At 45.4% G+C, this 13,977-nt stretch overlaps 1 protein-coding gene across 11 annotated transcripts in view; it reads left to right on the top strand.

The window, feature by feature from the left end:
• Window positions 1-13,977, top strand: part of DGLUCY (D-glutamate cyclase) — an 89,863-nt gene that overhangs the window by 21,083 nt on the left and 54,803 nt on the right. The window contains exon 1 of one of the 11 annotated variants that reach the window (XM_053270700.1): window positions 10,449-10,613. The exons of the other annotated variants lie outside the window; for them this stretch is intronic. Coding sequence (XP_053126675.1) covers window positions 10,575-10,613 — 39 coding nt within the window. The 5' untranslated portion in view covers window positions 10,449-10,574. Of the gene's footprint in view, window positions 1-10,448; window positions 10,614-13,977 lie in introns of those variants that run through there. 11 annotated transcript variants of the gene reach the window in all.

Below are 13,977 nucleotides of genomic sequence, written 5' to 3'. Positions count from 1 at the left end.
GTCTCTGTGTAGCCACCAAACGAGTTGGTGGCAACTGGAGATGGAACTCCTCAAGTCACCTCAATGGGCGGTGAGGCTCATAGCAAAGAAGATGCTCTCTTAAATACCCAGGGCCTAAGCTGTTTAGGGCTTTATAAGTTATAACTAGCACTTTGTATTTTGCCCGGAAACTTGTTGGAAGCCAGTGTAGCTCCATCAACAGAGGAGTAATGTGGTGTCTCCGAGATGACCCAGAAACCAACCTGGCTGCCACATTCTGAACCAACTGAAGTTTCTGGACTACGTACAAACGCAGCCCCACGCAGAGCACATTACAGAAGTCAAGTCTGGAGGTTACCAACATATGTACCACTGTTTTGAGGTCATTCATCTCAAGAAATGGACGCAGCTGGCGTATCAGCCGGAGCTGATAGAAAGCACCCCTGGCCACCGCCTCAACCTGAGAAACCAAGGAGAGACGTTGATCCAGAAGTACTCCCAGACTGCAAACCTGTTCCTTTTGGGGAAGTGTGACCCCATCCAGAACAGGGAGATCAAAATCGTCTCTAGAGTTCTGACCTCGCACATTAAGTACCTCCGTCTTATCTGGATTCAGTTTCAATTTATTCTCCCTCATCCAGCCCATTACTGCTTCCAGGCAGGCATTTAGAGAGGATATGCCAACTCCTGAAGAAGTTGACATGGAGAAGTAGATCTGGGTGTCATCAGCATACTGGTAACACCCAGCTCCAAATCCCCTGATGATCTCTCCCAGCGGTTTCATGTAGATGTTAAAAAGCATTGGGAAGAGTATGGAGCCTTGAGGGACACCATACTTAAGCTCAGATTTTGAAGAGCAACAGTCTTCAATCGACACCATCTGGAATCTGTCCAAGAGGTAGGAGCGGAACCACTGTAAAACAATGCCCCCCACCCCCAGCACCCTCAGGCGTTCCAGAAGGATACTATGGTCGATAGTATCGAAAGCCGCCGAGAGATCCAAGAGGACCAACAGAGTCACACTTCCTCTGTCAATTGCCAATTGGAGATCATCCATCAGACTGACCAAGGCAGTCTCCACCCCATAGTCTACCCAAAACCCAGTTTGAAATGGGTCTAGATAATCAGTTTCCTCCAAGACCGCCTGGAGCTGAGAGGCTACCACCCTCTCAATTACCTTGCCCAGCCATGGGAGATTGGAAACCGGCCTATAATTGCTCAACTCTGAGGGATCTAACACAGGCTTCTTTAGAAGAGGTCTAATAATTGCCTCCTTAAGACAAGGAGGCATCCTGCCCTCCCTCAGAAAAGTATTTATGATTTCTACCAGGCCACCTACAACAGCCTCCCTGCTAGACAGAACAAGCCATGTTGGACAAGGGTCAAGAGAACAAGTGGTAGACCTCACCGCTCCAAGAGATTTTGTCTGTGAAAAATTCATTAAACATATCACAGCAGGTAACTGATGCTTCTAAATTCTGGTTCAAGGGAGAGGGGGCAGATACTAGCCCCCTCACAACCCTGAACAACTCCACCGGATGTGAACTCGCAGAGGCAATACAGGTAGAAAAGAACTGCTTCTTTGCTGCACATATCGCCTGAGCATAGATCTTTAAATGTGCTCCATGTCGTAATCTGTCAGATTCGAGTCGAGTCTTTCTCCACTTGCGCTCCAGTTGCCTACCTTGCCTTCTGTTCCTTCTGTTATCTAGAAGGAATGATAGTTCTCTGTTGCTCCTGAGAGCAGAATAGGACCAACAGGTTGAAATTATTGTTGGAGATGGAGTTCTAGTATATCGACCTTTTGCACTGACTATCCTAATGACCACTGTAGCATTGGGAGTAGAGGTAGTTAGTAAGGGTTTCCTTACCTGTCCCTGCTTGACTCTACACTATGACCCCTGCTTTGACTCCTCAGGTACTTTCTGCAGTGAGTCAGTCTTCTTCCTTTCCTCCTAGAGCTCGACTGCTCAACTTTGGTCCTCCTGCAGATGTTGGCCTAAAACTCCCATCATCCCTGGCTATTGGTCTTTGTGTCGGGATGCCATGTTACCTGGTTGCTTGGGTGGCCCTGTGGAGTCTGGAGAAGGGCGTGGCATCCCTTCTCTGAGGCTTTCGTTCCCTTTAGGGACAGTAGGGATGAGAAGGGCCCAGGCTGGTTGGATCCCAGTGGGGTAGGAAACAGGAAGCAAGGTCAGGAAGGGGGCAGGCCTGGAAGCCCTGTTAGCTCTGTACTGGGGTATTTAAAGACAAGGCAGCTTATGATGAGGGGCTGTTTCTGAGTATGGGAGTCAGGAGTTCTCCAGGTGAGGGAACTGGCTGAATGCAGCAAGCCAGGAGGAGGACTCAGGTGACAAGCTAACCTCCTTCCCTGGCCAACCTTTTGGGGCGTGCTCAAGACACTCTGGAGTTCAAGAAGGGCTACGAGTCCACCTTGACCCCTGGGAGTCTGACACACTGTGACTGAGGATTATGGGAGTTGTAGTCCAAAAACAGCTGAGGGGCCAAAGTTGAGGAGGCCTTGCCTTCAAGAGAAGGTGGAACATCTCTCCCTCTGCTACCTATTTATTATGTAGCCTTTAGATAGGATTAGGTCTTTCATATACAAATGTACTTCAATAAATCAATTTAGTTAGACTCTTCTCCATGCATTTTACTTAAATGGTTGCAAAACTAAATTCCACACTCTTTAACTGGAGTGGTAGCTTCCTTGGGACATTGCTAAATAATCACAAACTACCAATAATTATAAGGAAGCAGATTTAGGCTAGACAATAGGAAGAATTTCTTGCTATAAGAGCTGTTCAACAGTGGAACAGTCTGCTTCGTGCAGTAATAACACAAACCATGGCAAAACACAAACTCTGGCAAAAGAAATGCAAGGTGACAATAAGGAAGGCAAAAAGAGAGTTTGAGGAACATTTAGCCAAAAGTATCAAGGGGAATAACAAAAACTTCTTTAAATACATCAGAAGCAGGAAACCTGCCAGGGAGGTGGTTGGACCTTTAGACAATGAGGGAGTGAAAGGGATTATTAAGGAGGATATGGAGGTTGCAGAGAAGCTGAATGAGTTTTTTGCATCCGTTTTCACGGCAGAGGATACTGAGCACATACCTGTTCCTGAACCAGGCTTTTTAGGGATGGAGGCTAAAGAACTGAATCAGACAGAAGTGACAATAGATGATGTTCTAAACTGTATGGAAAAACTGAAAACTTACAAATCGCCAGGGTTAGGGTGGCATCCATCCAAGAGTCCTCAAAGAACTCAAATATGAAATTGCCGACCCCCTTGCTAAAATATATAACTTATCCCTGAAATCGGGCTCTGTACCAGAGGACTGGAGAGTAGCAAATGTAACACCAATTTTCAAAAAGGGATCCAGGGGCGATCCGGGAAATTACAGGCCGGTTAGCTTAATGTCCGTTCCAGGCAAATAGATGGAAAGCATCCTCAAGGATAAAATGGTAAAGCACATAGAAGAACAGGCCCTGCTGGGAGTGAACCAGCATGGCTTCCGCAAAGGTAAATCTTGCCTCACCAACCTTTTGGAGTTCTTTGAGAGTGTCAACAAGTGTGTGGATCAAGGTGATCCAGTTGACATACTATACCTGGTCTTCCTTTTGACAAAGTTCCTCATAAAAGACTGCTGAGGAAACTTCGCGGTCATGGGATAAGGGGACAAGTACATGTGTGGATTGCTGAGCCCCTGGTGGCGCAGTGGTAAAACTGCCGCCCTGTAACCAGAAGGTTACAATTTCGATCCTGACCAGGGGCTCAAGGTTGACTCAGCCTCCCATCCTTCTGAGGTCGGTAAAATGAGTACCCAGAATGTTGGGGGCAATATGCTAAATCATTGTAAACCGCTTAGAGAGCTCCGTCTATAGAGCGGTATATAAATGTAAGTGCTATTGCTATTGCTAAGTGCTATTGCTAAGTGGTTGAAAGACAGGTAACAGAGGGTAGGTATAAATGGAGAGTTTTCACAGTAGAAGGAAGGAAGAAGTGGGATCCCCGGGGGATCTGTACTGGGACCGGTGCTTTTTAATTTATTGATAAATGATCTAGAAGCAGGAGTAAACAGCAAGGTGGTCAAATTTGCAGATGATACCAAACTCTTCCGGGTAGTGAAATCCAAAACAGATTGTGAGGAGCTCCAAAAGGATTTCTCCAAACTGGGGGAGTGGGCGACAAAGTGGCAAATGTGGTCCAGTGTTGGCAAGTGTAATGTGATGAACATTGGGAGGATGAAAAACCCCAACTTCAAGTTTACGCTGTTGGGATCTGTGCTCCCAGTGACTGACCAGGAGAGGGATCTTGGGGTCATGGTGGACAGCTTGTTGAAAGTGTTGACTCAATGTGCAGAAGCTGTGAAAAAGGCCAATTCCATGCTAGGGATCATTAGGAAAGGGGTTGAAAATAAAACGGCTAATATTATAATGCCCTTATACAAAACTATGTTGCGACCACAATTGGAGTACTGCATACAATTCTGGTCATCACATACAGGTGAGACTCGGAAAATTAGAATATTGTGCAAAAGTCCATTAATTTCAGTAATGCAAATTAAAAGGTGAAACTGATATATGAGACAGACGCATTACATGCAAAGCGAGATAAGTCAAGCCTTAATTTGTTATAATTGTGATGATCATGGTGTACAGCTCATGAAAACCCCAAATCCACAATCCCAGAAAATTAGAATATTACATGGAACCAAGAAGACAAGGATTGAAGAATAGAACAATATCGGACCTCTGAAAAGTATAAGCATGCATATGTATTCAGTACTTGGTTTGGGCCCCTTTTGCAGCAATTACTGCCTCAATGCGGCGTGGCATGGATGCTATCAGCCTGTGGCACTGATGAGGTATTATGGAAGACCAGGTTGCTTCATTAGCGGCCTTCAGCTCTTCTGCATTGTTTGGTCTCATGTCTCTCATCCTTCTCTTGGCAATGCCCCGTAGATTCTCTATGGGGTCAGGTCAGGCGAGTTTGCTGGCCAATCAAGCACAGTACACTGTATACTTTTCGGAGGTCCGATATTGTTCTATTCTACAATCCTTGTCTTCTTGGTTCCATGTAATATTTGAATTTTCTGGGATTGTGGATTTGGGGTTTTCATGAGCTGTACGCCATGATCATCACAATTATAACAAATTAAGGCTTGACTTATCTCGCTTTGCATGTAATGCATCTGTCTCATATATCAGTTTCACCTTTTAATTTGCATTACTGGAATTAATTGACTTTTACACGATATTCTAATTTTCCGAGTTTCACCTGTATATAAAAGGACATTGTAGAACTGGAAAAGGTGCAGAAGAGGGCAACCTAGATGATCAGGGGCGTAGAGCACTTTTCTTATGAGGTAAGTCTATGACACCTGGGCCTGTTTAGTTTAGAAAAAAGACAACTGCGTGGAGACACGATAGAGGTCTATAAAATCATGCATGGTGTGGAGAAAGTGGATAGAGAGAAATTCTTCTCCCTCTCACATAACACTAGAACCAGGCATCATCCCATGAAATTGATTGCCGGGAAATCTAGGACCTGCAAATGAAAGTACTTTTTCACACAACGCATAATCAACTTGTGGAATTCTGTGCCACAAGATGTGGTGACAGCCAACAACCTGGATGGCTTTCAGAGGGGTTTGTATAATTTCATGGAGGAGAGGTCTATCAACGGCTGCTAGTCGGAGGACTATAGGCTACCTCCAGCCTCAGAGGCAGGATGGCTCTGGACACCAGTTGCAGGGGAGTAACAGCAGGAGAGAGGGCATGCCCTCAACTCCTGCCTGTAGGCTTCCCAGCGGCTTCTGGTGGGCCATGTGTGAAACAGGATGCTGGACTAGATGGGCTTTGGGCCTGATCCAGCAGGGCTGTTCTTAGGTTGTAGAAAGTACTTTTTCACACAATGCATAATCAACTTGTGGAACTCTCTGCCACAAGATGTGGTGACAGCCAACAACCTGCATGGCTTTCAGAGGGGTTTGGATAACTTCATGGTGGAGAGGTCTATCAACGTCTACTAGTCAGAGGGCTGTGGGCCACCTCCAGCCTCAAAGGCAGGATGTCTCTGAGTACCAGTTGCAGGGGAGTAACAGCAGGAGGCGGCATGCCCTCAACTCCTGCCCGTGGCTTCCAGCGTCATCTGGTGGGCCACTGTGAAACAGGATGCTGGACTAGATGGGCCTTGGGCCTGATCCAGCAGGTATGTTCTTATGTTCTTAATAAACTCTCCTTTGCTGGAGATTTTCAAATAGAGACTGGATGGCCATCTGTCAGGGAAGTTATAGCAATCACTCAGTCATCTTTATTATGGTCCAAGACCAGCATAAGATAAAAGCAGTAGAGCATGATTAAAAATAATTACGAAGCCGTAAAACTATGTTATTTTAAATTTCTACTCTAATGCTATAAAGCTATAATACAATACTAAAAGGCTACTACCCTTAAAAAAAGAGTGTAGCTATAAAATTATTAAAATTATAAGCATATAAAATGTGGAATTTATAAAATGCAAAATGCAGTGGCTAAAACAGAGTATATAAAATGAAACATCTCAACAGGAACACTAAAAACAATAGTATAATCAGCATCTATGCAGAGCTGACCTAGGAAATGGCCTAGCAGTCACGATCATACATGAGAGCAGCAATTGGGTATAGACATGGTTTGGGCAGCCAGGGTACTTGCGAAATAGCAGAAATATAAACTTAGTCCAAATGTCTCTGTAAAAGTGGCAAAAACAGAGTACATGTTCTGTGGTTTCTACCTCCCCAGTATCACAGGAACAAAGTCTCTATGCAAGTGGGATCTTTATGAATTTGCTTTCCAGTACGGTGGAGGGAAGGGCATGATAATGGGTGAGGGTATAAGCAGGGGCGTAGCTATAATTGGGTGCACGGGTTCAAAGAACCTGAGCCGTCACCAATCAGGAGCCGCCAGTCGCGGCCATGACACACACCCCGCGTCTGACGTCAGACGCGGGGGTGGTAGTTTAGCTCCCGAGCGGGGGCTGCACAGCCCCTTCAGGAGCTAAACAAAGGCTGGCGCTGCGAAGTTAGGGAAGAGTTGTTCCTGGCTGGCGCTGCGAATGCAGCGCCAGCCTAACTAGTTCCTGAAGGGGCCACACAGCCCCTTCAGTAGCTAAGACTGGTGCTGCATTCGCAACGCAGGGAAGAGCTGCTCCTGGGCTGCGCTGCGAACACAGCACCAGCCTTTGTCTAACTGCCGAAGGGGCCATGCGGCCCCTTCAGCAGTTAAGCTGCTTCTCCCAAACAGAAAGCCTAGGAGCGACAATTTAGTCCACACGGCCCTTTTCTAGGAAGATTGAAAATTGTCCATTAGGGTCAGAGGGGCAGCCACATTCAGGCCTCAAACTTTATCATGCCTGTTTTTATTGTTTCCTCCATCTATCCATTATTACTTTGGTTCCAATCAGACAGCTAATCCACCATATTTAAATCATTATAGTATCATAAAACTTTAGCGATGGAAGGGTTCTTGGAGATATTCTCAACTCGTCCAAACCGCTGCTCAGTGCAGGAAATTGCTATAACGTCCCTGTCAGATGGCCATCCAGGCTCTATTTGAAAATCTCCAGTGAAGATTTTTTTTCAAGATCTCCAGATTTTTTTTTTCATCTCCAGCAAAGATAACTTCCATCTCCCAAGCCAAGCTATGGGAGAAGTTGGAAGCCTCCGCAATCAACCATCGTCTGCTTTATATGATACACATTCTGCATGCAGACACGACCCTAAAGGTAAGGTGCAACCCACAAGGGCACTTCATGAAACCTGTCCCGACACAGAAGGGAGTCAAGCAAGGATGCATCCTGCCCCTGTTCCTTTTCAACTTTTATATCAATGACATGGTGAGGCACTTTAGTTGCCCAGACTTTCACCCTCCCAAGGTGGCGGATAGATGCATTTTATCCCTGCTCTATGCTGACAATGCTGCAATCCTTGCTAGGACCCCTATAGGTCTCAGAAGAGCGCTGACGGCTCTAGCTCAGTACTGCAGGACCAATCAACGAGAAATCAACTGTCAAAACACTAAGGTTATGGCTTTCGCCTTAAGACCCAAGTTCCAGCCCTGGAGTATAAATGGCTGCAAGATTGAACTCTGTTTCAAATATCTGGGAGTGGTCCTACATGCCTCTGGCTCAAGAAATGCCCACTGCGATTGTGTCGCTTTCACCACTCAGAGGAGCTCCACCACCATTCTAAAATTCCTATGGACTAGAGGGGGGCAGTACATTCCAGCAGCACTCAAACAATTTGAGGCCGAGACATTGGTGCAACTCCTTTATAGTGCCCAATCGGGGGCCCCCTCCAATCTTGCCCCTTTGGAGCTAGTGCAGTCCAAATTCCTAAGAGTGGCTCTCCAAGTGCCTTGCTGTGCCTCAAATGCTGCACTACGTTTGGAAACAGGCATGATAAAGTTTGAGGCAAGAATGTGGCTGTCCATTTTTATTGTTTAGACAGGTTTTTATGGGTTATCTTTTTCAGTTTCAAAACACCATCTGCAGTCAGGTTATAGTAGTGCAGCTGAGAAAAGTACAGAAAGTCATTAGGATGTTAACACAAACAAAGATAGCCGCCTTATCTTTTGAAAAGCCTTAAACACGACATAAAATTATGTCGTGAAATATCAGAATGCAATCCTTAAATTTTATTCTTAGATTGCTTAAATCTTAGATTTAATCCTTAGATTGCTTAAATCTCATTTATTAAATCTTAGATTTTATCCTTAGATTGCTTAAATCTCATTTATTTTAATTGGATTTAAGCAGCCACTGTGAAGGATTGCAGCCATGACACCCATACGTCAGAATGTGCAATGTTGTTTATTAATGAGTATCGGTTTCTATACCACCCTTCCAAAAATGGCTCAGAAATAATAAATAAATTACACAAAGAAATAATAAATAAATAAGATGGATCCCTGTCCCCAAAGGGCTCACAATCAAAAAAGAAACATAAGATAGACACCAGTCACTGGAGGTACTGTGCTGTGGGTGGATAGGGCCAGTTACTGTCCCACTGCTAAATAAAAGAGAACCACCATGTTAAAAGGTGCCTGCATATACTGAAAATAGATAAATAAAAGTAGCTAACTAACTGAAGGAAGCTTTGAGCATTTTAAAAACAGTATCATCTAGGTCAGGGATGGGCAAAGATGGCTCTCTAGCTGTTGAACTACAACTCCCATCTTACTAGCCACTGTGGCTGGGATGATGGGAGTTGTAGTCCAACAACAGCTGGAAGGGCAAGTTTGTCATCCCTGCTATAGGGGATAAGCTTAGATAAGCCAAATCTAAATTTTTTGAACTTAATTTAGTTGAACAGGCTAGCAACTTAATATCTAGTTTTTGTAGCATTGTATGGGAGAGATTGGCTCAGTATCTGAGTATTACCAGCCAATATAAATGAATTATTAATCTGAATTATACTCCAGTAGTTAAGTGGATGGGGGCAGAAAAGTAGGATCTCTTCACCTCCATAGAGTAGGCCCTAATATGGGCTCTAGCCAGTGTTCAGTCACATTCATTCTGAGTTTTCCTCCAACGACGCTCAAGCCATAATTCTTTTGGTCAGCATGGATTGCAGCAATAAAAATTAGTGGGCTTTTACCAAGATTATTGGAAGAACTAGGGCCACTTTAAAATTTACAAATAAGGAACATACCAAATAGAGTGTGGGTACCCTCATGTGGGTCAGCCTCATAAGGAGGACTGTCCATAAACAGGGCAAAAGACTGGGTGTTGATTCAGCCCAGTTCCAGGTCCAGACATAATCACAAACGCAAGGTTTTATCCCCACTGAGGGGAGGACAGCCTGCCCCACCTTACACTGAGTGGTGGGCCCAGGCAGCCTCTGGGTGGGGCCAGATCCTAGCCCAAGAGCCGCAAAACCTGCAAGGGCTGTTCCTCGGCTCCCCACTCGCCTTAATCAGTCCTCTACCGTAGTCATACACCAATATGAGACAGCCAGCCACAACCTGCACTCACCTGCCATAAAAGCAGGGCAAATCTCAGTTTAGCGCCACTTATCCACCCAGCCAAAACTTCATGAATGCCATGATGCAGGACCCAGAAGAACCTGTCATTCCCCTGGGTGAACAAATAGACACCATTGTCCCAACACAAAGCACCTTAGTGGGCCTAAATGTCAAGAACGAAACCATCAGAAGAACCCAGCTGAACGCTCATGCTGGACCAGCGCGCTTGATGACTGGCCCAGAAGTGTGACTCTAGATGAGCATGAAAAGGAGATGACTAAATCTGAAATCCTGAGCCCTCCCACCACAACCATCATCTTGGTGTACCCAGTTTGTCTGCAACCCTCTTCCTGCTGCCTTGCCACAGAGCAACTGAGAACAAGCAAAGTGAGCCAGCCGCGTATCCAGCCACTCCCCCGCTCCAATTGGCCGGCCACTATCACGTGTTGGGGAACAAAATGGCGGCCCCCGTGCCCATTGATGGGCCAGGCACACAACTTCCCCCCTACCCACTTTATCTCAAAGTGTGGCAGCAGGGAGCTGCCAAGTGCTAGAAGTGTATATACACAACTTAATATTGAACAACATGATCTGCAGAATTGTTTTTAAAAACCTCCTTCGATATGTAAGAATGTTATTAAAGTAATTATTGATTGATTAGAATAAAATTAGAAATATGTACAGCTGAGAAATATTCCCTATACTGTAACTAGTTTTTCATAATGAAACATTTGAGAAAAGGCATTTGTTTGGAAATACATCACTGTTTTGACTGTATTCGAATAGGCAGTACTAGAAGTTAAAGTAAACTAGTGTTTTTGTAGCAGCTTTGTTTCTTGAGTTTTCATCTTACATACTAATAATTGTCAGTACAGTACCCTAGTGAACATGAACTCATGTAGCAGTGTATTCCCTGGACTGGAGCCCTATGCTCTACAATTTCCTAATATAGTTTAAACTCTAAATACTGGAGTGTGAGAGGTCATCTAACCAGAGGCAGTCTACAATAGTACGTTGTGAACTAGATAGTCCTGGTTTGCAGGACCATTCAGCAGCATTTAATACCACAGACCATGGCATCCCAGTTAATCATCTCTTGACTGGAGACACCGTTTTGGAGTGGATCTGGTCCTTTCTTGAGGAGACTGTCCAAAAGGTGCTGGGGGACTACTGCTTGACCATTGTCAAGCTGCTGGCCTATGGGGTCCATAGGGTTTGGTTTTGTTCCCCATGCTGTTTAACATCTATATGAAAATGCTGGGAGAATTCATCCAAAGATTTGGGCTGAATGTCATTAATATGTGAATGACACTCAGCCCTGTCTCTTAACATAAGAACAGCCCTGCTGGATCGGGCCCAAGGCCCATCTAGTCCAGCATCCTGTTTCACACGTGGCCCACCAGCTGCCACTGGAAGCCTACAGCAGGAGTTGGGGCCTCTCTCCTGCTGTTACTCCCCTGCAACTGGTACTCAGAGGCATCTTGCCTTTGAGGCTGGAGGTGGCCCTCCGACTAGGAGCCATTGATAGACCTCTCCATGAAGTTATCCAAGCCCCTCTTAAAGCCATCCAGGTTGTTGGCTGTCACCACATCTTGTGGCAGAGAATTCCACAAGTTTGACATCTGATCCTAGGGAGGTAGTGCATTTTCTGACTAAGGGCTGCAGGCACTTATGGGCTGGATGTCAGTTAGTAACCTGAAATGAAATCCAAACAAGATGGAGCTGCTTTTGGTCAGTAAGAGAGCCAATTGGGATAGTGAATTCAACCAGTTCTTGATTGGGTGCACTCCCTTGAAAGAACAGATGGACAATTTGTGGGTACTGCTAGACCTAGCTCTAGAGCCCCTGGTGGCGCAGTGGTAAAACTGCCACCCTGTAACCAGAAGGTTACAAGTTCGATCCTGACCAGGGGCTCAAGGTTGACTCAGCCTTCCATCCTTCCGAGGTCGGTAAAATGAGTACCCAGAATGTTGGGGGCAATATGCTACATCATTGTAAACCGCTTAGAGAGCTCCGGCTATAGAGCGGTATATAAATGTAAGTGCTATTGCTATTGCTATTGCTACTTCTTGATGCCCGTGTGCAGCCCCTTTCTCAAGAGGCAGATCTGGCCATGTTTACTCATGCTTTAGTCACATCATGGCTGGTTCACTGCAATAATCTGTATGTGGGGCTGCACTTGAAAGACACAGGTGGACCTCGTTATCCACAGGTGTTCCCTTCCTGCCGATTTCTGCAGGTAACAAAACCACGGATAATGAGACATTGAGTCAGTGGCAATGCGGGGTTAGGTTCCTGGTGGCTAAACATGCATAAATCAGAGAAATAAAGTGCTGTAACGTACTCTCCAGCTGTCTAGCAATGTCCCCAAAATAATGAATTTTGCTGATTTTCCATGAAAAATTGCGGGGAAATTAAAAAAAAACCAAACCCACACAAGAGACACAAAATGGGTCTGTTTAACAAAATGATGGCCAGAAGTGACCTGGGAGGTTGTTTCCGGCCACCTGCGATCCATGGATCCATGGATTTTAACCATTTTATCTATCTATCTATCTATCTATCTATCTATCTATTTTTTGATTTTATATTCCACTCTTCCTCCAAGGAGAGCAGAGTGGTGTATATAGTTGTGTTTCTCCTCATAACAACCCTGTGAAGTAGGTTAGGCTGAGAGAGAAGTGATTGGCCCAGAGTCACCCAGCAAGTATCATGGCTGAATGGGGATTTGAACTTGGGTCTCTCCAGTCCTAGTCCAACACGCTAACCTCTACACCATGCTCATGTGGTGTATGCCAAGGTCAGGTGCACATGGCCCAACCGCAAATACATGAAACCGTGGTTGTCAGGGCTGCAGAGGACAAGGTCTACCTGTATTCAGAAACTGCTGCTGGTGCAAAATGCAGCAGCCAAGGTGTTTTCAGGAACTGCCCATTGGGACCATATTGCACCCATTTTGAAAGAGCTGCACTAGCTGCCAATTTGTTTCCGGGTCTTATTCAAGGTGCTGATTTGATCAAGCCCTTAACAGTTTGGTCCCTATCTATCTATCTATCTATCTATCTATCTATCTATCTATCTATCTATCTATCTGTTTATTTATTTATTGTTAAATGTATATACCGCCTTTCATTAAAATAATCCCAAGGTGGTTTACAGCAAAAATTTAAACACAAGTTGGTAAAAAAGACACAATTAAAATATTAAGTGAAAAATATTAAACAAATCTGATTAAAATTTAAAACAAAAGCATATAAGCAATACAGAGTATAAAGAGCAGCAGCAGAGAATCAAATAAATTCCTGGGCAAAATGCCAAGATTTTACACTCTTTCTAAAAGCTGTGATGGAGACTGAGAAGCGAATAGCCACTGGGAGAGCATTCCAGCGTCTGGGGGCAGCAACAGAGAAGGTCCTGTCTCACGTGCACGACAGCCGAGCCTCCCTCATTGTCGGCACCCTGAGCAGAGCCCCCTCAGATGACCTCGTCAAGCGGGCATAACCCTTGGGAGCAGGTGGTCCCTCAAGTATCCCGGGCCGAAACTGTTAAGGGCTTTAAAGATCAAAACCAGCACCTTGAATTGGACCCGGAAACAAACTGGTAGCCAGTGCAGCTCTTTCAAAATGGCTGTGATGTGCTCCTACCAGGCAGCTCCAGATAAAACCCTAGCTGCCGCATTTTGTACTAGCTGCAGTTTTCGGATATTCTTCAAGGGCAGCGCCATGTAGAGGGCGTTACAGTAATCCAGCCGTGATGTGACTAAGGCATGGGTAACTGTGGCCAGATCTGCCTTCTCGAGAAAGGGACGCAGCTGGCGCACTAGCCGAAGCCGTGCAAAGGTACCCCTGGCCACCGCCTCCATCTGAGCTTCCAAAAGCGGAGCCGGGTCCAGTAATACCCCCAAGCTGCGTACTTGCTCCTTCAAGGGGAGTGCAACCCCATCCAGAACCGGTAAAATCTCCTCATCCCGATTGGCTCTCCTACTGACC

This window comes from Hemicordylus capensis, chromosome 1 (genome assembly GCF_027244095.1).
Source record: "Hemicordylus capensis ecotype Gifberg chromosome 1, rHemCap1.1.pri, whole genome shotgun sequence".
Lineage (NCBI taxonomy): Eukaryota > Metazoa > Chordata > Lepidosauria > Squamata > Cordylidae > Hemicordylus > Hemicordylus capensis.
This window is presented reverse-complemented; position numbering and strand designations above follow the sequence as displayed.